This window comes from Vidua macroura, chromosome 8, assembly GCF_024509145.1.
Source record: "Vidua macroura isolate BioBank_ID:100142 chromosome 8, ASM2450914v1, whole genome shotgun sequence".
Taxonomy (NCBI): Eukaryota; Metazoa; Chordata; class Aves; order Passeriformes; family Viduidae; genus Vidua; species Vidua macroura.
In genome coordinates, this window is record NC_071578.1 from 16,172,171 (window position 1) to 16,199,541 (window position 27,371).

At 37.8% G+C, this 27,371-nt stretch overlaps 2 protein-coding genes across 4 annotated transcripts in view; one reads left to right on the forward strand and one right to left on the reverse strand.

The window, feature by feature from the left end:
• MYOF (myoferlin) overlaps positions 1-12,576 on the reverse strand; it is a 62,120-nt gene extending 49,544 nt beyond the window's left edge. For both annotated transcript variants that reach the window (XM_053983657.1, XM_053983656.1), the window contains exons 1-3: positions 12,445-12,576; positions 6,528-6,583; positions 5,578-5,669 (exon numbers count right to left, since the gene is read on the reverse strand). In XM_053983657.1, coding sequence (XP_053839632.1) covers positions 5,578-5,669; positions 6,528-6,583; positions 12,445-12,532 — 236 coding nt within the window. In that variant the 5' untranslated portion in view covers positions 12,533-12,576. The remainder of the gene's footprint in view (positions 1-5,577; positions 5,670-6,527; positions 6,584-12,444) is intronic.
• Positions 12,577-13,968: 1,392 nt separating this feature from the next.
• On the forward strand, positions 13,969-27,018 carry CEP55 (centrosomal protein 55). Of its 2 annotated transcripts, none has more exons than XM_053984322.1 (8): positions 13,969-14,339; positions 16,144-16,431; positions 18,656-18,700; positions 19,464-19,602; positions 21,475-21,788; positions 22,776-22,847; positions 23,476-23,601; positions 24,062-27,018. In XM_053984322.1, exons 1-8 carry the CDS (start codon positions 14,157-14,159, stop codon positions 24,266-24,268), a joined length of 1,374 nt encoding a protein of 457 aa, XP_053840297.1. In that variant the 5' UTR covers positions 13,969-14,156; the 3' UTR covers positions 24,269-27,018. The 2 variants fall into 2 exon arrangements, with proteins under 2 accessions (XP_053840297.1, XP_053840298.1); XM_053984323.1 differs by lacking the exon at positions 24,062-27,018 and adding an exon at positions 23,730-24,052.
• The last annotated feature ends 353 nt before the right edge of the window (positions 27,019-27,371 follow it).

Genomic DNA, 27,371 nt, shown 5'->3' on the forward strand with positions numbered 1-27,371 from the left:
AGACATGTGATAGACTGTTCTGAGCTACTTCTGCCTACTTTGGGACTGCATCTGTCAGTCCCACCCTCTCCCAGAAAGATGAAAATTGCAGGTACTTTTAGCCCAAGACATTACTTTTAGGCAAAATTTCTTAGTGTGGTACTGGTCTCATGATACCTGGCACTGTATTTCATTCCCATGGTATGTAGCAGCAGTTTACTCCCATACTGAAGTGGATTACTGGAATTTTTTTAATTTTTTCAATTAAAAAAAACAAGATAATTTTAGCCTGTAAGTATTTCAAAGATCATGTGTCACAAATAAAATACCAGCTCTGCTGCCAAAGCGGAAAAAAGACCTGTACACAAAGAATCTGAGGTCCCCTGAAGTTACAGAGCTTATTCATGGAGCAGCTAAGGATGCAAGGGTATCTTTTCACATGGAGCAAGAGCACTATTATAGCTACTCTTGCATACTGTGTTACGAGAACATAAATGAATTTTTTTGCAAAGTACATTAGGATACCTAAGTATAAAACATCAATTTCCTCCAAATACACCTTCCAGGTATTACACATCACAACTTCTGTTCAGTTGCAGAAACTTATATGTTTTGAGATGCCATAGAAGGGAAAAAAAGGGAAAGAAAATATTTTCCTATGCACATTTGTAGAAAATTTATATAGACTTGACCTTCTGATTTGATATAAGCTTACTGGAGCTTATGAAGTGACTTCAAAACAATTCAGAAGCCACCCAAAGTAATCTCAAATCAGCAGGATGAATGTTTGAGCAACCACACCCTCCAATCTGGTGACATTAACTTAAGAATTGCCATCCACCTGTAGTGCTTTTCAAATTTTCCACTGTACATTTCCATTTCTACATCCTCATCTGCCCTGTACAAATGATAACTGCACACATTTGAATGCACAGTAGACATTTTTAAAACAGTGACCACCTTCAGCAGACTGAAGAGGGAATCAGTTACACAGACTTCTTGCTTGCAACCAGCTGCCTCTATACACTGCCTCTCTATCTACATGCCTTTATTTCCCCCCTTTAGCAGGTTGGGCAACAACAGTCTCCAGTCTTTTTCCACTCTAACAAGACTGAGAAATTTAATATTCAATCTGTAAACTCTCTTAGTCCACCTCTAGACTTTAGCCAAATTTTAAGCTTTGGACACTATTCTACCTTTCCAAAAGTTGTCCTGCTCCCTGAATTTGGGATGTTTCACCCCTCCCTTATCAGAAGCACAGGACTGATGAGGTTGGAAGGAATCACTCATGATCATCTAGTCCAGTGCCTCTGCTCAAGGTTAGTCATATAGAACAGGTTACCCATGACTATGTCCAGTCTGGTTTTGATCATACAGCTACTCAACAACTGAAGTAATACATTCCAAAGTAACAAGGAATGCCTCAAAGTCATCCTTAGGTCTCATCTTTGTCACTTTTGTACAAGTCTTAGAGAAAGACTTTTTTCTGACATGCTTCTCTCAGGTCTCTAATCTTTGGGCTAAGTCAGCTACATCAGATCTCAGGAGCTGTTGGGAGATTATGTCCATCATCAGTTCATTGATGTTCAGTGCTGTGCTGCAAGGTCTGCTCCTATACTTCCCTCTGACACGTAACTAGACCCCACTTTTCTGCATGGCTACTGTCAAATTGCTGGGTTCCTCTGAACTCTGAAGACTTTTTACCTTCAGGCAGGATTGTATGTGACCTCCATCTGAAGCCATGACTTACAAGATGACAAGGAATCCTTTCCTTCCAGCACAGCTGTAAAGACTTTATACCACCTGTACATTGTCAAAGGACACTGTTCTTTGCTGGACCTATTCCAGCTTTCTCCCTCTTGCCTGAGCAGATCAACATGTGCCCATTTAATTCCAGGTCACAGTAATCTCTTGACACCACCAAGTGTGACAGCTTCTGCTACTAGAATAGCTTAATGCATCCTCTGACCTTTCGTTCATCAGCTGTTTTAGTAGAAGACCAAAGCAAATTAGTATTGTTTCTTAAATGTTTAAGTACCTTTTGGCTATTCCTAAGACTTCCACAGGTATAATGCCCAATCAGTCTGGTCTCAAACTTTTCCAGCTTTGCAGGAGTAAAGCAAAAACTCTGTTCTGCAAGCAGTTTAAACATTCTGGTCTACCACTGGAGACGACACCAAAAATAAATGCAAATTCCCTAATCAGAAGCTGATTTTGAACCTTACCAGGCCTACAACAGATTCCCCACGCTGATAAAAGGAAAACACCTAGTTTATAAGCATGAAATCAATGAACTACTGATGACCAACCATTAAACACTGAGTTGCATTTGTGCCAAAGCTAATTAATCCGTTAGTGCTGTGGTTAGCACTTCCTGTTAGCTGCCTAAATAACCAAGTGAAGTGAAACTTCACACCCTTGTCTGGATCAGGAAGTGCTAACTCACAGTTCCAACCATTTTATTATCCCTCTTGGTTTGAAGGTAGCCATGTATAGTAAATTCTTTAGCCTATCATGTCCTCTAGCTGCTTACACGCTACTTCTACTAGAAGCCCCAAGGCTTAAATTACTGAAGAGTCAAGCATTTAAATTATTTTCATCTATTTTTAAGGGTATATTTTGGCAGAGGTTTATATTTATTATTCTTACCAGCAACTTGATTCTACGCGGCAGTTACAATTACTAAACTCAACCTTTCTTTCTCAGTGTCTATGTTTCATTATAGAGTATGCTACAAGACCCAACACCCACCTTCTGTTATTCCTGCTATGGTTAAATATTTTTATTGAGAAAAACCTCTATTTTATCTTTACTTATTTGATAATACTTTTTGCAAGAACAAACTTTAAAAAAGAAACAAAACATGGACACTGTTTTGAACAAGGAAGAAAAGCCCAAAACTGAGTCTTAAGCTGTCTAGATCTTCCATACAATGGATGCAAGACAATCCTGCAACTATGTACAGTCACACTGATGTGGAAAAGAATCCACACAAAAGGGTACAGCTGTAGGAGGATTTAAACAATCCGGAAATTATTTAACGACGAGAAATCCTTAGTAATGATTAAATAATTTGCTGCACTGCTCATTTGTAGCTGCATTTTTCTGTTAGAGCAAAGGGTGTGCCCAATCTGTTTTTCCTGTCTCACTAGGTTACTAACTACACAAAGGACATGGGGAAACACATAATCCCAGCTCATTCTCTTAACTTTCACAGGGAAAACTGACATAACTGTGAGGTTTTTTGGGACTTTTTAACTGCAGAAAGATTTGTGTTCTGAGAATTTGAAATCTTTCTACTAACAGTATTAGATGTAATAGATAACAGATGTGTTCTCTTTTCAAACATCTTTACGCCAGAAAATCCAACTAAGCATGAATCATATGAGTCCTCCGCTTTATTCCTATGATGTTCTGTCTGTATACAGTGGTTTGCTTTATTTATCTTTTCCAATGATTGTGACTTTTCTCCATGAAGAGCACTCACTAACCTATCTGCAAAAGTTTAGTGATCCTGTAAATGAAGCAGTAAATTTCCTCTCTTGGAAAACAAAGAAATGGAAAAATATCCAAATGTTCTTTCAGGCTTAATTTACAGAAACATGCCAAAGCAATGAGTTCAGTGCCTTGGCACAGTGCAAGAGCAGAATAACATCCACTGTACTCCTCCTCCAGCATGTTTAAAAACAGACTGGGTGAACAGTTTTTAGGAACAGGAACAAATAATGTCTTATATAGCAATCTTCTGCTCTGTTGCTCTATAGGTTCTGTAGTCACCTCTTGGGCATAGCGACAGACCAGGTGTCTGCAACTAGTCAGGACTAAGAGTGCACGGACCAGCAGAGTGTGTGCTGGCCAGGAGCTCTGTGAGTGAGCAGCCAGAGAGGGAGGCTGGCCTGAAAAGCACAGGGCTCTGCTTCTGGCCTACAGACAGACAGTAGCAGAACATTTGAGCAAAAGTTGTCACTACCTTGAATGTAACAACAGCAATCCCCACTGCTTATTTTCCCCCAGAAGAAAGAAAACAGAGCCAAAGACATGGTGCAGCTTCTTCTCATTCCTCATTCTTAGGCAACAGAGGCCCCTAGACGTGCTCTTTATACTCAAAAACTAAATCCAAATTAAATCTAGATTTTAAAATAAAATATATAAAACCATGAATCTCTAAAGGGAAGACTGTTGATTTCAACTCAAATCCCACTTAGCTTAGACACCTAATAGACTTCCCAAGTTAACGGGTCTACTTGTGAATGTCAGAAGCAAACACTGGGTTTCTTAAACTGTCATTAGAGTAGCTCTCTGTAGTAAGGACCTTAGATAGGCATTGTGCTCCACCTTTCCAATCCTGAACTAGCATGCAGACAAACCATGGGAGTGTTATTTGCACACTCTTCCACTGAGCACTGTTTTGAAATGCTGCAGCACTTCAGACATGTATCTAGCTATAGACTTTTTCTTACATATTAGAAGAGATACCATGAAAAAGTAGCAAATCTATGATATGGTAATCCTAAATCTCTCCCAACTCAGGAAATAGAATCAGTAACTGTACAGAAATACAGGTTATGCATACATGCAATTGGTAGGTGAGAAATTTATTCCACATTCCCTCCTTTCACCTAAATGTGAATGTTCATAAGTATCAAATCTCTTGTTGTTACAGTGCTTTGCGTCCTTAAAAGAACTACAAGATGCTATTTCCTATTACCATGTTAAAATCAGAATGCCTGCTCATGTGTTTCTCACTTCTCACCCCCTTGTCCTGTTTCCCTGCCAATATCCCTTCCAAACACATCACACATTGCAAATATGAGGATGTTACTGAGGATCTATTTTCAAAGAGCATCACTTTGAAGGTGTTACTCTGCCTTTGGTATGAACAACTTTCTGTGCATAAACCTAAGCAAAACAAACAGGCATTTGCACGAGCTGGGGGTTAAGTGTTATAAATATGAGTCTAGATGATATTTAAAAATACCATTTGAAGAAAACCAACCACATGACTGCTTAACTTTGAACCCATATACAGAATGAAACATTTTAGGTGCTTCAGATAATCACTTTCCTTTATTTTCTGATGCATTATAAAGTCCATTACAAAATTCTGACTACTGATAAGCTTTCCTATCTCAAGTTTTGAGATCTCCCTAAAGCCAGAGGCATGCAATATATTCCTGCCTAACTGACCTGCAGGAATCTCAAGAATGAGAGACCTGAGGGCACTGTCTTGACTCACAGCGATTTTATGACAGAGCTGTTAGAGTATTGTGAAAACCAGAATCCATATGTTGGGAGGAGGCAGAGAGTAGTAAAGAAAAGCTAACAATGGAATTGGGCTACTATAAACATGAATGTTTGCCTAAGACACATGAAATCCACCATGAAATAAAAAGAAAAGATGACACGATCATACTTCCTTTCAGAATAGCAACACTACTTGGCAGAAGTAGCTGAAAAGTAATCGACAGAAAAGGACAGAAAAGAGAGAGCACAGCAAACATCAGCTATCAGTTCCATTTCCCCCTTGTACTTCTGTATTGAAAGTTGTGTTTAATACTGGGGTGGGAGTGGGTAGGGAGAGGGAAAGAAGGAACATACTTGTTTTGTCCAATTGTTTCAAAATCCTTCACAATAATTGTTAGGGAAGATGAATTATCCAGAGCGATTCCTTTCAAGTCAAATTCAACAATCTGAACAAAAAAAAAATAAATAAACCAAACCCAAATTATAATTACAAGTTATGTAAAAATTAACAGCAGAGTAGCAGATACAACAAAATTATTCAGAAATAAATTTTGCATGTAGTGAGAGACCAAATCCAGCTTACATTTGCACAAGCAAAGTAAAAAATGCTCATAACATGTATTTGATTTGCTAATTACTAGCAACAATAGCATGATTAAATTGTTTAATAGTGAACCATCATTTCTTTTACATTTCCACTTCCTCACACTAGCATACATATTGTCATGTCATGCGTAATATCTGATATTAATCCACTCCAATATTGGCTGAACTCAGTTGCTATTGAATTTAAACAAATAGTTGTGTGTTCCCTTTCTTTATAATTCTAATTACAAAATATAAGAAAAATCTTTAACTTTCATTTATCATTGAGAATAAACACTGCCAAGAAAACATTTTCCCCAAGAAAAATATTCCAGAAGATGCAACATAAGACTAGGCCTACAAATAAACCGTGAGGACTTTCAATACATAATTTCTTTTAATTCTGTATGGTTTTTCCTAGTTCATAATAAATTATACCATTAGGTTCCCATGGCTGAGTATCATTTTGATCAAAAGAAAGTGGGAACAAAAGCAGACCACAAACTCATCAGTTATCCATCTAGTTTTGCATTAACACATTGCTAATAAATTGTAATATATGGTGCAAGAAGAATCCATTCACCTGCATTTACTAACACCTTGAAAGAACACATAGCACTAGATCCCCTTTCCAACAACATGCTCAGCTGTTGAAACTGACTTAATGATTTTACAAGCATTGTCTTAAAATGACCAAGGATTTATTTTTTAAAAATTACCTCATTCCAAACAGGATTGAGTTCATTTTCAATCTTCTTTGTTTTCTTTTTTTCATCTGCAAATACAAACAAAGCGTGATTATTTGTTTCTGCTAAAGCACTACAAAAATATAGTATCTTTTCCTTTCACTTTTCTAAAGAAGGCTTGAACTTTAAACCAAATATTCCAATTCCTTTTACCTCTTCCAGAAGTTGTAGGTTTTACAATCAAGAAGTCCCCTGGGCAATTTTAGTAGTTGAGGCTTTTTATTGTTTTGTTTAAGCATAGCTAGTTGTATTTCCAAAAAGCAAAATAAATATTTAGGTTTCACAACCTTTTATGACCCTTAGCTTCACCTTCAATAATGATGAAAAAATACAGAATAAAAGACTTGGAGATCTCAAACCAAACAGTAACCTCTAAGTGATAGGAGTAAAGCACTACTTTTGAAAGTAGTAGAGAAAATGTGTTACATATTTATCATATTTGAGTTACAAAATACTTTTGAATGTTTAGGTCTGGAATAAAATCACATTGAAAAAAACCCTTATGAGATACGCTTACAGTGTCAGCACTGTCTGGTTTAAATGAGCAAATATTAGAAGAAATGCACATGCATGTAAGAGGAAATGCAATCCTTCCTGAAAAAATGGTTTCCAGAGGTTATGTAGATATGACTTCACTGAACTTACTGTAGCCTAAAAATTACAAAAATTGCAAATTTTCCATACTTCATGGTAAAATTTGCACTTGGGCAAACTATAAATCATGAGAATGTGGGTTGTGGTGCAAATTAAACAAAATTTGGCATTATTTTTCCTGTTCAGTTACAATATCTAGCTCCAATGGAGGACAAGTCTTTTGACACTCAGAAGCACAAAAGAGCACAGACAAACACAGAGCTCTATAAACAGAGATTGCATATATTAGTGATAACAAACAAGCATATTTAAGTACAGGGTGTAAAGCAGCTGCTGATCTCCAAAGTGCTCAGCCACCACAAGAAGTCCAAGCTTTAGACACACTCCACATCTTTAAAGACTGCAGTAAAGATAATTGCATTTTTGGTATTTGAAATTATGACTGCACTTAGCCTCGGAAGGAAGAGTAAAGATATGCCAAATGGGCAAGTTCATATACCCACTAGTCAGGCTTACTGACTGTGGTGGCTCTTTTTATTGGATGAGAGTGGGATGTACTGAAAAAATCAGCCCATGCTGCAAATTACAAGAACTGACTCCCATTTATGTAACAGGAATTGTCTACAGTTCATACAGGATATTGACTCACGTTGTAGGACAAAGAAAGAGCTTTCATAACATACCATACTGTGGCCTGACATTTTGCAGAACAAAGCACTAATTACCAAGCTAGTGAGAGAAATTCAACTTTATGCTATCTAATAGGAGACAAATCATTTTCAAAACTGGCTATCCCAGAATATCTGGGGTTGGCACTGATACTCCAAGTCCCTCTAGAAAATGGGAGATGAAAAGATGTTTTCACTGTCAGTGAAAAAAAGGAACAGTTACAGCTGTTTGTAAAGAGGACAGTAAATTACAGACCTGATTCTGATGGAACTAATGGATAAAAGTCCTGTGATCCCTGCCAAAGCTAAAATCTCTCTCTAAGATGAGTCTGGCTTGAACAACAGTCAGAACAACTCTTGATAAGGTGCTAAATTTTCCACTCTGAATTATCCATTTTCACAAAAGCAAGATTTATGTTTCCACTAATATGCATGTTCTAATTTACACTGAGAAAAAACCCATTTTCTGTTATGCATCTGTGTGAAAGCTGGATGAAAAAACACTGGGAAGCACAGCTTACCTTGGGTTTTAGTTGTAATGTTAGTCAGAGTACAACATTCCCTTCCTCAAGGAAATACTTTGCATATATTCTCATCTCTTTACTGACTTCCTTTTTATTACACTTTTATCAGTATTTTAATGCAGTAGGTGGTGGAGATATTTGTTTTTAAGCTCTTGGCAAAGCTCTTTCTTCTTCCAATCAAAAACCCCTGTTGCCAAGCCGGGTGAGGTGGACTGCTCAGTTATTCCAGGAGCTCACAAAAGTTTCAGCTCCTCAGGCTGTTTTCCTGTGCTGGCAATGATTGCAGCTATAGCAACCAAGACTAAACCACACCAGGATAAACTGTGCAATAGGGCCAGTCACCATTTTTTGTGTGGCCCTACCATGAAATAAGAAATTATAGAGCATACAGATAAAAAACTCTATACTTGGTTTCTTTAAAAACTAACTACAGTAACTGTGGTACTGTAGAAGAAATCACTATTTGCTTTATCTTGATGGAGGCACCACACTACCTTACATTAAAACATGCTGGTTAACATTCTCAGGTGGAAATGACTGTAATAAGAATTTAATTGCTCAGTGTCCAAAAAAAAAAATTAAGATGAGCTGTTTAAACAATAACTGTTGATCATTTAAAAGATCACCATAGAGCAAAACACTTAATGTTTCCATCTTAATTTTTTTTTCTATTATAACTAGCATTTTAATCAACATGAGCATGTGGGGAATAGCAGAAGCAAACATTATCTTTTACAACAGTCCTAAGTCTAAGATTTAAGACAGTATCACATTTCAGTTAACTAAGCGTCCCATAAAACTTTTGTCAAAGGAGAATTAAGATTGCATGATGGCAGCAACTGCAGGGTCAAATGGGCAGACCTCCAAAACCGTGGAAATTAAATTTAGATAATTTAACTCTCTGCAAAACAGAAAATTTAAATCCAGTAAATAATTACACTCTAAAACTATTTTCTTTCACACACCGAAATATAAACTAAAACAGCTTTGAACTACTGCAGGCCTGCAGGCCTGCTGGAAAGCTCTTAGATTAAGCACAAATGGAATCAAGTTAGATTAATCTAATTAAATGCCATTTCACCTCAGTTTTTACTGCATAAAGTGGAATGAGGCAGCCAAAACAAATGGTCAAACCACTAAATATCCTAGCATTGACTGCACATACAAACAATGGAATCAATTTTTACACACTGAGACGAGAATCTAACAAACCAGAATTATTATACTGATCATATAATTATATGATTTTTTCCAATTATATTATTATTATTATTATCATATTATATAATCATCATCACCTAGTGCCAGTTTAGCAAATGGCAACAGTTTTTTAATATTAATTTGACCAATGAATTGTCTCATGTTGAGTGACAAACTCAGAATTCTGCAAGAACAGCACCCAATTCCAGATAGCAATATTCGTTTACTCAGGGTGTAGTTCTCTTTGAACTGTGACCTTTTCTTAAAGTAAATAAAAGTTCCATCCCATTGGACTGGACATAAATGTGTTTAAAAAAAAAAAAGGGAAATGCTTGCACAAAACTGCTCTGCTATATCAGAACAGAAACAGCTGCCTATTCCCTCCTAATATGCAGCTAAATTATATTAACTGCCTAGTCTGAAACCAGCTTAGTTTTAAAAATTGGATTAAATATATTCTATTCATAGATGAAACCATATTAACTTACATGTCTTAACATATAAAACATTTGCAGTCCTTTTATATTAACAGTTGCAGGATCATGAGTTTTTTCTTCACAGCATGGCTGTAAAGGTCTGAGACTGAAAGACTGTTCTCATGGGAGGCTTAAATTTACTGAACCTGACATCAGCAAAGGCCCTGTAAATTAAAATTTGACCAAATACTGTTCTAATGAAATGCCAACTTCCACAGCAGTCTTCTGTCAAGTGAGTGTGGTTCACTAAGACTTCACCAAGAATACTCCAGAGTCAAACAAGAACATGAAAATGTCCTGCAGGACCATGGCCATAGTCCTGCAAATGCTTAAGTTCTTCCCAGTCTAGAACATGCACTCCCAAATGCGTTTATGTCCCCCAGGATTTACACTGGGTAGGGACTAAAGTTAAAGATGAATGCCCTTTGACACTTTCTTCCAAAAATAAGAGTGGTTTCCTATCTCTACACATTAACAGGGTGAGGGGGGAACCAGCAGTGTATAAAAAAAAAACATCTATAAACATAAACAGCTAGAAGTCAAACGTATTTCAGATATGACTCTGTCCTTGCACTTGGTAACCAGGCACTCACTCACAAATTAAATCAGAGCTGCTTAATAGCTGGTAAAAACCTGGTATTTTCTGTCCCACTTGAATCACTCTGGATGGGAAGCAAAAAATCAGACTGTTGGTATGTAGTGAAATCACATAAATAGAAGTGGCAGGATAATGAGAAATTAAATATCAGTGACCCATGAGGTCACTAAAAACCTGTCACAATTATGAAGCTGACACTGGTTAAGCATGTTTGGAAACATTTAAAAATCCCAATTCTAGTACAGAGAGGATAAATATAAATTCATTCCTTTAACATCTGTTGTCCAATTCCTGTGTTTGGATAACTGAAGGACTGAAAAACAAATCAAGCAATGAAGAAAAAAAAAATCTGTAACTTCTATTTACTACGTAAAAGTGAACTGCATTAGAGCACATTAGAAGGAAGAAAAGGTTACAAGGAGGGATTAAACAGACACTTAAGCACAAAGACGGGAAGGCATAAACCAGCTCTGGAGTCTGAAACTGCAGGAACAGAGGCAACACAGAAAGGCAAAACTGGCAGGAAAGCAAAGAGAGACAAGGAACTGGAAAGAGAAAATGGATACTTAAGAACTAGCAGAATGTGAAACAAACCAGAGAAATGACAGTACATTCACTTTTTGCAGGGCAAGTAAAATCATATTTTAAGAATTATGAAGTTCCAAAAGCTACGGAGACAGGCTCTGCCACTTCTAACACACAGGGTGGTTAAAAAAAAAAAAAAAAGACAAACCTTTAAAAAAAGGAAGAAACTAAAGGAAATGGAACGATTTCACATCTTTCTGATGCTGAAATAAATGTATCTGGAAACTTGTTACTTTGAAAGTTAAGATTCTGCATGTGCAGTGCCTTGTCCTTTTTCAGCCTACAGCTGTCATGATTTCAGATTTGGTTTCTAAAGGTGACAAATTCCTGCAAGGACTTTTCACACTTTAAAATACCATTTGGATTTCAGTGCACAGTTAGGAAACCAGGTCACCAGGAGATAAGATGCCTGTTTGTCACAGCTTGGTTTGATGTATTACATTATCCAAAATTGCTTAAAGGTTTTGGCACCTTAAAGATAAATCAATACTAGAAATCAAGTTCCTCTAGTCTAGCCGAGTGAGGTAATGTTGGCAACAGGTAAAATATACTCTAAAACATACTTAGCTTATATATATAACATATAAATGCTAATTTTTCACAGTCTTCTCCCATATATAACTGATAAGCAATGAAAGTGAAAAATACAGTTTCCTTCCAAAATCCTGTAATTAAATAATCTCAACAGGCAAAATTTGATATGCATTTCTGTTTGTGGGGGGAAAAAAACCCCAAACAAAAAAGCAACAAAAAAACCCTCCAAACCAAACTAAAACAAAATCAAGCACATTCAGAAATAGTACTACTGTTTTTCAATATACTACTTGTAACAACAATAAATCACATTTTTATTGTATGTGTGTGACAGTAAGCAGTGCCTATTCAAAGTAATCAAGACAGGAATGATTTTTCAGATGGAAAACGAGGTAATCTTCAATATCAGAATTAAAAGTGGGTTCATTTACACAATTAGATTTGTTTTTAAAGCAACAGGTTAATCCTTTGGAAAAACTTGTAAAATGTGGATCCTGAAACACAAGAACAGCTGCTCAGAACAGACCAATGTGGTCCACCCAGTTCAAACTTCATTCAGGTAACTGCTGTCTCTAATTAAAAAGTCTTCCCTAAAATTACATCAAATGCAATTCCAGGAAAACACGATTTCCCAGATTTTCAGATACTTACAAAGGGCACTATCTTTTACAAAACTTCTTCCCTGGCTACATTTATGACAGTTTTGCTTACCTTTAAAAATAACAGAAACGATAGGATCTGGTTTCCCAAACTTGGTTTTAGGGATATTGGTAGCAGATTCCACAATCACCCGAAGCATTGTTTCCCTCTTGCCTAAATGCTGACTACTACCGAAGGAATTAAATCTTCAGTTTCACAGTCCTTAACTTCTGGACTGAACTGCTAGCAGGAAGAGGAGGCAGGGAATTACCGGCTTACAGCAAAGGAGGTCTATGGGTGGATCTATGACGGACTAGCTGCTCAAAGCTCTAAGAAAAAAACAGTCCTGTAAATTGACACCACGTTCTGTCTTGCTGCACAGAGAGAGCTCTCGCTAGTGAAATCCTGGGGCACACTGCAAAACTCAGGTTTCTTGCTGCTGCTTTTATTCTTAAACTGCGTGATAAATTTCTCGTCAGAAACCAAGGCAAGAATAAGCGTTAAGCAACATGAACATTGAGCACGACTCTAGAACTCGATCTAAACCACGTCTGCCTCTCGGTATACCAAGGTCTGAAATTTCACGATGGCTTGTATTTTTTCCCCCTAATTTTTAGAACTTCATTGTTCGCAAATGCTTTTGGTTTGCCTCTGTGCCAGCCTAGTCAGAAACTGGCGATGATCCCAAAAAACAGTTTAAGTCCTCCCCCTCCTGTTGCATTCTGGAACGACACTGCAGCTTCCTCATGGAACATCCTGGATATAGTGGACTTATAGTAGAATTACTGAAATATGTATCCACAACTAAAATTAAAAAGCATTAAGGAAATGCGTGCAAAAAAGAAATTTTAAGTGACAAGACTCTCTTTTTAATTTGGAAACATATGACTGTTTTGTCTTAAACGCGTGCACAAACGCTCTGGTAGCATGAACTAGGCAACACTAAGATGAGAAGCGCAAGAGCTCTGAGCTCCCCCGCGCTCACACTTACTCTCAGCTGTGAGCAGAAGTAAAAAGCCGAGAGGTTCAGGCTGCCACTGCCACACGTGTCCCCGCGTCCCCAAGGAGAGAGGAGAGGGGAAGCCAGCAAGAGGCAGCAAAAGGAGTCACAAGTTCAGCCTAGGTTTCACACGGTCACATGAGACCTATCCTAGCTTACTTTGCAATTTCTAAAATTATTAGATTTCGGGTAGATGGAGAGGATTTCTGAAGAAGAAAAACCCCACGCGTTCAGGGAGGAACGAGGACACAGACACGGAGCAGACAGCACTGAGCGGTTCCTGCAGACTCGACCCGAGCACCACTGCGCCCCGCTCCCGCCTCCGGCACCCCGCTGCTGGCCAACACCGCCGCCGCCACGCGGCTGGGAGCCCCTGCGCCGGAGGGCAGGGACGGCACCGGCCGGGCGGCCACACGAGGGGCGGCGACACGAGGGGACACCGCCCCAGCCGCCACCGCCCCGCGGGGACCATCCGGAAGTGACGGCCCGGAGCCGCGGCATTCAAACTCCCGGAAGCGGCACGGGCCGGGCCGGACGGAGCCGCCGCCGGGCCGTGCCCCGCACCGGGCCGTGCCCCGCACCGGGCCGGACGGAGCCGCCGCCGGGCCGTGCCCCGCACCGGGCCGTGCCCCCGCGCCGTGACTCGCGGCCCCTTCGAGCCCCGCGGGATCCGGGAAGGCCCGCGCCGCGTGCGCTCGCCGCCAGCTGTCGGAAGCCTTGTCCTGCCCGCTAGAAGGGATCGCTGTTCCGTAGCGCCTCGTTCGGTTTGTGCAGGCGACTAACGATGAACGCCAAGACCGCCATAGATCGAATTATTGGCAAGGGGGGCCTGAAGTCGGGCAACTCCAGAGCTGACAGTGGGCTCGAGAAGGGTAAGAGGGAGGGCGCTGCCCCGCGGAAATCCGTGGAGGAAGTGGCCACAGGCAAAGGCAAAATGACGGACCCGGAGAGGAGCGAGCTCCTACAGGTGAGCCGGGCTCTCCCCGAGCCAGCGCGGGCCGGGTCCCACGGATACGGCGCTCGGCCGCGGGAGCAGGAGCCCCACCTTTCCTCTCAAAACTTTTGATGTCACAACTGGTTTAGTAGTGTTAGACAGTCCAGACAAACTTTTCGTTTCACACTTTCATTCTCAGATATTTTTCAATGACAGCTGAGCTAATAAAATCACACTCATCTGACAAGGCTGGTAAATACAAAGACATGAGGTCAGAGGTGCCAGTTAGTCCATTAAGACCTGTCCTCATGTGTCCAACAGAACACATCTCAGAGAAGTATTTTAAGCACTTCCTGCGAAGAACTTAACGTTTGAAAACATTTGTTTAAGAACATGCCAAAAAGTGCAGAGTGTTTGTTTGAATTGAACTGTCAAGCTCCCACTCAGCTATAGGTAAATGAAACTGTAATTGGGTCGTTACATTATTCTTCCATTGCAGATAAGAGCAGAAACTAGGACGCTGCAAGGTATCGAAGCATCTGTATGTCTATGACTGTTCCACTCGAGGTAAACATGTGGTTGCAGAGAGAGACGTTCAAGAGCTAATAGGTGACCTAGGTACAGCCTGTCAGGATTCCCAGAAGGATGGGGAAACTTTAGACGGACACTAGAAAAGGATACAGCTAATGTGGACTAGGCATACTAATATTTCTAGGCCACTTTTTTTAACAAAAGGGCGTGTCATGTGTCTGTGCCACAAGGCCAGCTGAGAAGTCCTAAGCCAAGGATGAGTTATGGCTGGGCAGCTCATGCACAGTTTTGGCTAGATTCCTTAGTGTATTTGCTGAGTCTGCTGGTGTTTGCATGGTGTTGGTTACTTAATACTGGTTTCCTATGAACTAGAAAACACAGGTGCAAAATCACCATCGTGTTTGATACACCGGATACTCTTTGGTGTCACTATTTTAATTTTAGTGAGCAGTGGTGTTCAACCACTCCCTAACTTAGGCTCTCCCAAATTCACTTTCAGTTTCTCTTTCTAATGACTTGATGTCAACGTGCAGGATTTCAACATCAGCCTTTCTCAGCAGAATTAAATGCTGTCATGTCTGAGGTTCATGCAGAGCCCCATGGCATCTAAAATGCAGTACTAATTGTGTGTAATGATTACCTGTGCTGGAGGCCTACTGGAAAAAGAGTGCATGTTGAAAATATCTACTAAAGCACATTTTGAAACTACAGGGCCAGATAACATGGAAAAACAGGATCCTCCTCCTGAATGCTTTATTATAACTCTTGTGTAACTCACTATCATGTAGTTTACAAGAAGGCTCTGCTGCTTCCCAAAAGCTACCAAATATGCTAAGAAATATACTAAGAAACGTAGCACCAACCTCTTTGCTGGAAGTGTTTTGGAGTTCTTGTACTGCTTTCATTTTAAGGCTCATATACTGTAGTGATCTTTATTCATATGCAAAGCTGAGTACCTGCCAAGCCTGTGAAACTTGGTTCTTTGCATTCTCTCCTTGCTTCATCTATTTCAGACTTGAAATATTTCAGATGATCACTCCAGTATTGTCTTTTTGGAGTTAAAAGTAATTTTCTCAGCTAATTAAAGGCTAAGAGAGAACTTTGAAAGTGAGCATTACAGAATCATAAGGTCATAGAATGGGTTGGGTAGAAAGAGACCTTAAAGATCACCTAGTTCTAACCCACCTGCCATGGGCAAGGACACCTTCCACTAGACCCTGCTGCTCAGATCATCTCGAACTACTGTAAACTTGCTAATGCATTTGATGCATAGACTATCACCTACTCTTTATTCTGTTTCATTTAGAAAATATTTTCACTTGAGAAAGAAAAAGAAAAATACAACCATCTTCTTGAAGAGAAGGACAGAGAAATCCAAAACCTGAAAGACAAGCTTAGGTCCAAAACCAAGATTAATGAAGTGTCCTTACTACAAAATCAACTAGAGGAAAAAACAAAGGAAGCAGAAAGGAGAGAACAGTTACTTTGTTCTCTATCGGAAGAAATTAACAGGTTAAAATGTAATTTATCTGCAGTCATGGCAAAATGCTCTGATCTTGAGAATGGAGCCAGTAGTACTTCTCAGGCATCCCAGGTAAGTACTGAAGAAATATTGCAATTGCAAATTGGAATTTGTGCCCACTAAGCACCAATACCTGTTATAAAATAGGATGGTTTTTTAATTTTCTTACAAGCTGTGTTGCATGCTGAAATATTCTTGTATGAAGCAAGATGGTATCCAGATTGAACTCTAAATGAGGAACAGTTAGAGAGCACACTTCAGGCAACATAGCTGGGGAGGGAATTCTCTCCTGCTGTATTGCAAGGTCCCGAGTTCAAGGTCACACACAGGTAGTGTGACCTGTGGTACTACTGGGATACACTGTTGCTTAGGCAGGCACTGTGCCCTTCTCAGATTTGTGTGCTCAGTGATTAGACAGAGTGAGAAGGCAGCAGTGATAAGAGATATGGGGCACTAATAAAGAAACTAAGCTCCTCACCTAATTCAGCTTCAGTCATGAGAATATCTTTCTTCTCTCTGCTCTTATGAATCCTCATTTGTGTCTCAGCTGTTAAAACGAATTGTCTTTATTTTCTATGGCATCACACATGGTAAATTCTTCAATGTGGCACAGGATAGGACAGGAATGATGAGTTTCTCCTCTCATGTGAAGTGGTCAATCCTTGGCAGTGTTTACAAGTCCATTTAGGATTCTACAGTTGTTTTTCCACCCCTGCCCCGTTCCAATGTTCTTTGGAAAATGCAGTAGTATCTCTATGAGGGGCACAGGGAAGTTGTTTAGGTACAGGTGCCTAGGTGGCTGGAAGTCTTTCTTTTCCAGCTTTTGACCTGCAGATGGTGCTGGTTCCCTACACTCTTCATGGGAGTTAAGCAATTTCTAGAAATTCTGCTATAGCCGAATACATAACAGAATATCTTCATCTACTACTTTTGAATGGTAACACATGTGTATGTAGTACTTCTCATAATGCAGTCTATTGAGAAATACCACTTGAAAAGAAACATATTTATTTTAAATTTTAAGACACTTGGAACTTCATTAGAGGTGTTAAAATGTCTATTAAGTCAACAGGTTTTCATGATATTTTTGTCAATAAACCACCAAAATATGTTTTAGTTTAAAACCATAGTTTTCTTTTAAAATTTTAACTGATTTATCAACGGAGGACAATGATGTTTTACTGGATGTCTTGGAGAACCTGAGAACAAGTCTAGCAATGCTGCTTGAAACTGCTAGGTGGCATACTAGCTCTGAAATGGAAACAACAGTTTTATGACACAATTTTGAGAAAGTTTTTACTGAGGCAGGACTCTGATGTTCATAGAAATAAGTTCAGTGTCTCTAAATCCTATTTTTATTAGGAAGTATTAAGTTTAATAATTATATTCAAAGTTCTGTGTTTTTCAGCTATAAATTCTGTTGTAAATCATGTTCCAAGATCCATAGAAAAATGTTGGAAAAAATGTAGTTTGGATTTGGGTAGTAATCTACTTTTTTTTTTTTTTTTACTCATTGAAGTTCCCTCTGACTTTTATCTACACAATTTCATAACCACTTTGTATCCTGCAGAGAAGGTACATGTCAGAGTGGGAGAAACATGACTGCATAACTGCTCTCCAGTTTTCGCTGGGTCTCAAGAAGCCTCCTACTCATACGAGTGCATAAGTCATACTTGCTGTACTGGGGCTCAGGCTCAGAAAATCAGGCAGTTTGTCCTTGTGCTTGCAGATAGGCCTGCAGGATTTCCCAGATGTTTAGTCTTCCTGTTATCCCAGGGAAGCATCGAGGTCTCTGGTTCTTCCCAGCTTCTCTGGGTCATTGTCAAATGTATGAGGATAGAGAAATAGAAAAAAACATTTACTTCTCCTTGTGTACTTAAACAATAATCTTCATTTTTCAAAACCTCTTTGTGGAACACCCTTCAGGACTTCCAAGACAGCAGTTCAGCAGAAAATACAGTACGGTTTCCTTAGGAAATATTTTAATGTAACTATGAGTTGCAGACTTATGGAATAAATTCCATGTAAATCTTTGTCCCATATTTTGCAGAAGAGTCTATTTTAAATATATGAAATGGCTTTCTACATAACTTGGATCCTTCAAAAAAACCCCAGCAACCAAATATAAAGATCTTTAAACACAAAAGGCACATCTGTTTTAATTTTTAAATGTATCTGATTTAATTTTTAAAATATTCTTATGCTCTTCATGTAAGATTAATAGCTGTAAAGGAGTGGCTTTGCTGTTTCAGCCATCTGTTTTAAACAACACTAATAAGTTGTTCTTTGTCTGCAGGAAGCTGCAACAAACAGCACTGAAATTGAAAGACAATTGAAAGATGTAAGTTACCTGTAAATTTCAAGCACATACCATCTGTATTGAGATGCAGAAGAATGTCTATTATCATCATGTATATTTTGGGGTAGTATGGGACCTCAGAGGGTATGTTTCTCTCTAAAATATAAACCCTAAAATGATCTTGTGACAAGGCAATAATTTAAATTAAAAAACCCAAAAACTTGCAAAAGAAAAAAATTAAGATTTCCATCATCTTTGAAAGACACTATCAGAACAAAGTGGTTAAGTGGTTGCTGACAACTCAGAAGCCTCTAGGAACCTGACACTGCCCGGGATAGCATGAAGTTGGATTAGAAACCTCTTGAGTCCCTTCTAAACTGAATAAGTCTATGAGCCAAGCAGCTGGAAAATCCATGTCCTTGTTCTTACAAATTAAATTGTAATGATACAGTTTTATTTTATTCCATTTTCAAGGTCTGTTATTTTATATTTTATTTTATATTTGAGATTGAAAAGTTAATTCTTCATAATCTAGGCATGACTCATGAAAGCCTTTGTTTTTTAAGTAATTTTCCCATTGCTGCAGTTTTAACTTATGCTCAGCATCCTGAATTAACTTTCCAAATGAAGATGGATTTATTTGTTTATTGTACAGATTACTACAATTTGCAGCAGACTTAACTAGCTTATCTTTAAACTGTCTAATACATAACTTCTAATATTTTGAAGACATAAGACAAAGACTTTTAAAAACTGATTAATTACCAGAGACTTTTTTGTCGTTCTTCTGTTTCTTTTTATGAAGGCTCTTGAGAAAAATCAGCAGTGGCTACTGTATGACCAGCAACGGGAAGCATATGTCAGGGGATTGCTTGGAAGGATTTTTGAACTGGAACAGAAGGCAGAAATAGTTAGCAAGCAAGAATCTAAATCTAATTCAGAAGGTATCAACTTCATTTTTACCCCCACATGTGACCCAAACCATAATTATCTATAGAATAAATTTTCTGAAAACAAATTATAGCACACTTAAAATCAAGACTTTGTTCTCAATGCTTTGGCTGCTTAATGGTACAACTTGGCTAAATAATATTCCTCTGCTTCCTCTTATCTAGTTATGTTACTTGACCAACAGTACTTCCTGTTCTTATCCACTTCAAAGATGGTTTTAACAGCCTTGACACTCTATTAGCAACCTCTCTGTTTGTGGAAAGTGTTGAGGCAAATAGATGTATGTCTCCCATCCTTCAAGGTACACTTTCAGTAGACATAATGGAAGCATTAAGGATTTATTAGCTAGGTGTGGATCAGATTTTTTCAAATTTACTTTTTTCAAAATAAATATTATAAAAATGACTCAAGATTGCCATGTTCTTTATTTACCTGAACAGTTGTTACAGGGAAATAAAGCCTGTGATAGGTTTTGGCACCTCTCCAAAGCAATGTTTCACAATAAGGTTCTGGCCATCTCCAGCTCACTTCCTTGCTGTGCAGTTCCTCAACAAGGCACACCCTCTCAGTATTAATAAAATCATTTTAAGCAGAAGAACCAGAAGGCATTCACTTGCTTTTCCTTACTAACAAATTCTTGATTTCACACATGCTGTAACTGACCTGCAAGGTAAATTCACTAAACAGAACTAGCATCATGTGGAGTAAGAGCATACCCACAGGCTTGCCATTAGTAATTCATGGGCAGTGGCTTGGTTTCTGCATTGCTGTTTGAATCTTTCTGGAAAACAGTGAAATATTGTCCTAATCTTGTTTTGCTGCTGTTCAGAAATCTATGAACAGTATTTTTAGAGGGAGGCAGGCTCAGCTCACCAGAAAATATTCTGCAGAGTTACTGCAGTCAAAGCTTTGCCACAAGAGCAACCAAGAGACTTGAAGTCAGGGTGTAAGAAAGTTCCTCTTCAAGCAGCAGAAATCCAAGTTTCTAAGAACCTAGCTATACAAGTTGAAAGTATATATACATGAAAACCTTTTCCAGGGAAAAACTTGGCCTGGCTCTGAGGATGTCACTGCCCTGTAAAGGAGTAGTGCTAGTGAGAAGATAGGGCTTAATTCATAGCTGAGGGAAGGGAGAACATTCAAGCAGGAAACTCTCCCTAGTAAATTACACTTGGAATAATTAGGGTAAGTCTTCAATAGAAAAGGTATCAAAGTCACAAAACTTACAGTGCCAAAAATCAGAAAGCCCATGAAATTCCACATCCTTCATTCTGCTTCTACATATATTTTGTATTGTCCCTGAATTTTTGCAGTCTGCCTCTTAATTTTTTCCTACTTATTAAACTTTTCTTGGGTCAACAAGCAGAAATTTTCTAACCTAAAGCATTTTTAATCAAAATAACTGTCCTAGTCCTTTCTATTTACTATTTAGAAGTAAATTGTGGCATACTCTTTGGAAAAGATGGTCTGCAAAAGACAGTGGAAGGTCTGGCTTTGGTCAAAAAGGTTGAAGTAGAATCTATCACCTCCCCAAGGGTATCTCTGGGGAGGGAGTAATGCCAGCAGCTTGGCTAAAGATAAAAGTAGGAATCCAGTGTCTTTGGGTCAGATTCCCATGTGTCAGTATAATGCATGAGGCCTTAGAAGAACTGTGTTTTCCAGTAAGTATATCAGTAAGGAAACTTAATGTATTATAAATACTGAAAGCTGTTTCAACCAAAGTTTGGTTCTAATCTGAGCTGTGCAATAGCCTACTATGTCAATCTCTATCAATAATCCTTAAAATGCTGTTAAAGATTTAGTTTTCTGATTTTTAAGTGGTTTTTTTTTCACATTACTAACTCAATTATTTCTGACTCATTAAGGTCATCTACAAGAGGAAAAACAAGAGTACTATGACCAGCTGTTACTAACTGCTAAGAGTGATCCTGAGACTGAAAGATGCACTATAACCCAGCTGAGATCTGAACTTAACAAACTTAAAAAGACATATGAAGAGACACAAGAGGAAATGATGAGTTTAAATGCCTTATTGCAATCACAACGGCTTGCTGAACTCAAGACTCAAGAAAATGAAAATAAAATGAAAGAGAAAGCACAAAGACTAAAACAGGAAAATGAAACTATCAAAGAACAGCTCAGAGAAGAAAAAGAAAAGTCTGAAGATCTTTTATGTCAGGTAAGTGGATGGATTTGGAGGTTTGAGATCATTAGCAAAGAATCAAGAGATATGAAAATTCATAGTTAATCAGAATGGACCATCCTGTCTCTGGTAACTATTCTTCACATAGATCTAGACTCATGTCCTTGTGCTTAAAACGGAATTGTTTTAAAGAAGAAACTTCTTTGTTCATTTATTTCCCTAGTCTTCAGGGACACAAAAGAGAAGGGAGGAAATATTAAATTGATTCTAATATAGTTCATCCTATAACAGTAAATGAGAACAAGAAACTAATAGTAAGACTAATAGTAAATAAGAACAAGAAAGCTAAAAATTCATTTTATCATGTGCTCCTAACTATGGAATACCACTAATATTAGTTGTCACCTGGCATCTAAAATACAACTGATATTTGAAATACGAGAACAAAATTTACTAGACACCAAAGTAAACAATACTTAAGTTTTCCAAAGACAGACTGGTTCTCACTGGTTGATTGATGATTAAATTTTTTTTTTTTTTTTGAAGCTGAACAACAGCATTATCCTAAAAGTTGACACACGATGAAAGCAGAGAAAATTTTAATGTATGCATTTACTTAATGATTATAATATAGTACTTTCTCACCCTTAAAGTTGTTCTCTTATATTTAAAAAAAATTGCATTGTTTGTTTTTATTAACATCATACCATGTTAGTGCGAACATAGGTTTTGTGAGTATATTTTTGTCAGCATTCTGGCAATCACCTAGGAGGCTTCCATTTTTGGTTTCTTTTTTAACATCCTGCATTCCCCCTTCTCGATGCAATAATAATTTTTCACTAGGGTTTTCCTTGGGGAAATAGTGATTTGAACTAAGTTTGGTTCTTGCATAACAGACATACATTTTCTGTTGGCATTGGAATGTAAGAGTTTGCTTCCATCTCATTATAAATTAATTCTTTTTAAGCTTACTAACTATTGTATATGGAAGTTGTTTGATACAAGTGTTCATCTGCCTTGTAGGTGCAACTCCTTCGTAAATCATTGCTCAGACAGGAGGCAGAACACACAAGAATAGCCTTGTTGGAACAACAGGTACACAGTTATGTGCTAAAGGGCTGATATTTAATCTGTGTTAGACACAAAGTCTTTCTAGACTAACTTCACATTTAACAATGATTAGTATATCAAATAAAGTAATGCTAGGCATGAATATTCAACTGTACATAATCTCTTGATGCTTTCAAAAATTTTGACATGTGTCAGGAGGAAAATCTGTAACTTTGTACTGATAAGAGGGTATGATCAAACCTGATGCTGTTTTCTCCACAATCACTTGTTCAACAGGTAAAGCCTCAGATAAGGCACAAGAAACATCCTAAAACGAGTCACCTAATTAAAGTTTGTAATATGTTTTTAATATAGTTATATAAATAATTGCATTGCCATATTTTCTATTTTCTTTATTTGAAATTGAAACACCCTCCAATCAAAATACCTTCAAACTGTACCTCTTCTAAGGGAGATTTTAATAACTGGGCATGTGTGAATTTCACTGTAATGAAAGCAACAGCAATTTTTAATTTTTCATTTAAACTTTCCTTTTAATCCCATTTTAAGATGTTATTGCAGAGCAAAACTGACTTTAAATATATAAATGGGAAACATTCCTCCCAATTCATACTAACTTTGACTTTAATTTTTCACTTTGTTGGGCTGCTAGATCCAGATATGTACCACAGACTTAGAGAACGGAAAGCTTGATCGCCAGAACTTGAAGCATGAGTTAAACCATGTTCTCAAGGAGCTGCGCAAGGCCAAGGAGAAAATAACCCGTCTGGAACCTCTGGTATGTACTGAAAAACTCACAAGTGAATTCAGCCAGGGATTTTGCATAAATATACATCTTCTTGCTTTGGGATCTTGTTTCAAGCACTGAGTAAGTGTCCCTCCATCCTTTATGTCTGTTTCCCCAAGGCGCAGAGCCCTGTGCAAGCCAGGCAGGCCCTGCTTTGCTCCCCAGCAAGCACGGAGCAGGAGCACTGCAGCAGGAGCTCCAGAGCAGTCAGGGTGCTGAGCAGGGAATGCTCTGTATTCTGTATCACAGTGTGTCACCCAGTTTTGTCTGCTGCACCGTGACAAAGATGCAATGTGCTTCCACTCAGACTTGCTGCTGGTGAACAGGGCACAGTCCTTAGGGCTGTAACACACCCAAGGCTTGTCTGCCATCAAGCCTTAATATATTTTCCTACAGTGTTTGATCAGTGCATGCATGCCCCAGTCTTACAGTGAAGCTCCTCCTTTTCCAGAAACTCCAGGAATCTGGACATACAGAATCACAAGAAGATCTGCAAGTTGTATTTGACAAGAAGCTGACCACATATGACAGAAGTCCTCCCCTGAAACATTCCAGCTGCCTTGATGAAAGTTTTCTCGAGTGTCCCAGATGTAAAGTGCCATATCCAACGAGCCGGCATAGAGAATTACTAGCACACATTGACTTCTGTACAGCTTGAGCTCCAAATGGACTTCCTATCTTTGCTTCATATATGCTGCCAATATGCCTGGCAAAAGTCTTTTAAAGCTTTTTTCTTAGTTATATAAAGGACTGCTGATTTTATAATTCAGTTCCACAAAAACAGTATTAACATTATAATTTGGCCTCAGTATTTTACCTCATGTTTTTGCAAAACAGCTACTGCATTTTCTAGTTGCAAACAGAAATATTTTTGAATTAGGAATATTTAAAATAGTAAACTACTGACTCTTTTTTTCGTTTTGCACTATTAAATGTAAGAATAGTAAAAGCACAATTATTGTATCAGACTATATTGTAGTTTTGGCATACCCAGTTCTTGGTTGTTGAATCCTGATGATTGTGCTTGTACCTTAACTGACAAGAATAGCTGCAAAAGATTTTTGGCCCTCATAGGTGCACTATATATATATTTATTTATACATGGTGCGTGTATATATGTGTAGTGTGTATAGTATATATGTGTTATATATCATATATATGTGGAATATATCAACATCTTGATACATAAAAACTCAGGAGGGCCATGTTAGATCTTTGCTGCTTAAGGTAGATGTTCAAACTATCAATCTTAAGTAGCTGATTGTCCTGAACCATCACCAGGGGTGACTAAAATGCTGACCAAGGTTTAACCTCAGAAAAACCAACTTCCTAGCAAACAAAACCTTCCTTGGTGCTAAAGAAAGTTTATATTTTAGACCACATCAGAGGCTATTTTTGAATTTTGCATATAGAATTACACTGAATGAAATTTGTTTTACTTCTGTATTTTAGAGGTTAAAGTTGGGAAATGTCAGTTATTCAACCTTAGATTTGACAAATGTCCCAAAATGCAGTTTTTAACAAATTGCTCCAGTGTATTTGAAGTGTCACTGTATTTTGGTATTAATACAAAACATGAGTTAATGACAAATTCTGGCAACAAATTAGAAACCAGCAAAAAAAAATCCCTAATGGATTTGCAATTGCAGTGTTATTTTTCTCTAGCACTTACTGTAAACTTGAACGTGTTGTGAGCGTTTTGTTCCTTGCATATGTAGTGAAGTCCCAACAAGAAGTTACTTCTTTGGAAATTATTAAAATGGGGAAATTTTACAAAAATACACTAGTTAAGAATAAAATTGTGCATTTTACAAGTTTGTGGTTTGCTGAGGACACACAGGTGCCCAAGGTGTCTCTTTCTCTGGCCTGCTGATTCTGGTTGCTAGCTGGTGTCAGCTTTCTCCATTGTGCTTTGCTGCAAAACTGCACTTTTACCCATAATGTTCACCTTAATCCCTGATGGTTAAATCTTATTCTTAAATATAAAGGTGTTTTCCAAGTTATTGAAAATAACTGATAGTATTAAGTGATGTTATTCTCAATTGAATCCAGTGCTCATAAGATAGAAAATACTAAAAGGTATTATCTTTATATCTGAAATATCTCTGCCAGATTTATTGTATTATCCACTTTTCAATTTCACTGACTATGTCTCAGGCTAATCTTTGTATTTGACAATTTCCTCAATTGCTAGTAACAGATTTTTCTGACCAAAGATATGATAAACTAATGAGTAAAACAGAAATTGTGCTTCAGAATCTCAAGGTTTTGCCATGAGGGAAATTATCTTAATTTCATATATTTTTAAAAATCTTTTCGTTCAGGATGACAACTATGCTTTTCATTACAGCCTAATAATTTTAATCTCTAATTAAACTACTTTAAAAAATTTAAGTCTGTCTTTGAACAACACCTTAATCAGCTAGCATTCTATTCTCAGCTGCATACTCAGCATAGTTTCTGCAAAAGGAAATCCTTATCTTTTATGTATTATAAATGAAATAGGTCTGCCTACTACAGGTCAGAATTCTTCAGTAGTTCTGAGGCTTTCTTAAATTAGCATAAAACACTTCTGCATTAGAAACTGGTACTGTAGAGGGAGCCCCAGAAAGTTCATAATGTTTAAAAAGTTTTGTTCATTCCACCTTTTCTGAGCTTTAACAATGGGTTTAGTCCTACCTGATAAATTTTATGCCTAAGCACAAAAAACCCCTTGCTGATAAATTTTTACAGATTATTATTGCGGTATATGTTGCAAAATACCAAAATGACATTTCAGTGAAGTAAAACACTTATTTTGAAAGCAGACCCACAAACACCATGGTCACCACCAACCTGTAATTAAAACCAACTATAAAACTCCAACTTCATAAGGTATGCAAATCATATCACTACTTTTTTTTCCATTTCTTAGAAGCGAAGAAATTTCAGAATTATTTTTTTCCCTCAAAGTTAACAAAGGCGATCTGCTGCTCCTCTCTTTAGTTATATGTGGGGAAGAGAAGTTTGTGCCTAACATGCTCATCTTACAGGTAAGAATTAATTAGCTGAAAGTATAGTTCTTGGTAAGGCAGGAAGCAACAGCAGTGTTTTCATTACTTCAAGCACTTTGGGTAAACAATTTCAGGAGCCTTTTTCTGTTATGTCTCTTTCAAGTAATTGAATTTCACCTACCAGAAAGACTGCGTTATTTGAAGCTGTTGATCTAGGGAAGCTTGGGGGCTAATAAAATGGTTTACCAATAGTAGCATATTTTTAAATCTAGCTTTCACACTGTTCTTTTTCAGCAAATTAAATGGTTTTGATGCAATGTTGGGTGGCTGGAAAGACAGCTAAAACTCCACAATTTTTTTTCCATAAGAAGAGCTGCTTGTGAAATAAAAACTGAAAGATGGCTCTGTTATTTTACTTAGATCCATGAATCAATTTCTAATACTCTACTTGCTTGTGTAGCTTTTAGTCTCAGTTTTGATAACAATCAAACAGTTTTGATAACAAGTTTATGTTGATTTTGAGTATTGTACTTCAAGAACAATTCAGACTAATATCTATGTAGTAGAAGTCTTTCAGATTTCTGATCAAATTCATGGAAGATCCAGGCTTATCCAGTCTAGAAAAAAACATGAAAAATTACAATTTCATACAGAGGAAAGAAAAATAAGTCTTCCAGTGCTCAATGAAAAGACTAACATGTTGAAAATTGCAACAGATAAGGAGAATCTTTCTGGTAGTTGGAGTAGATGAGCAGTGAAACATATTGC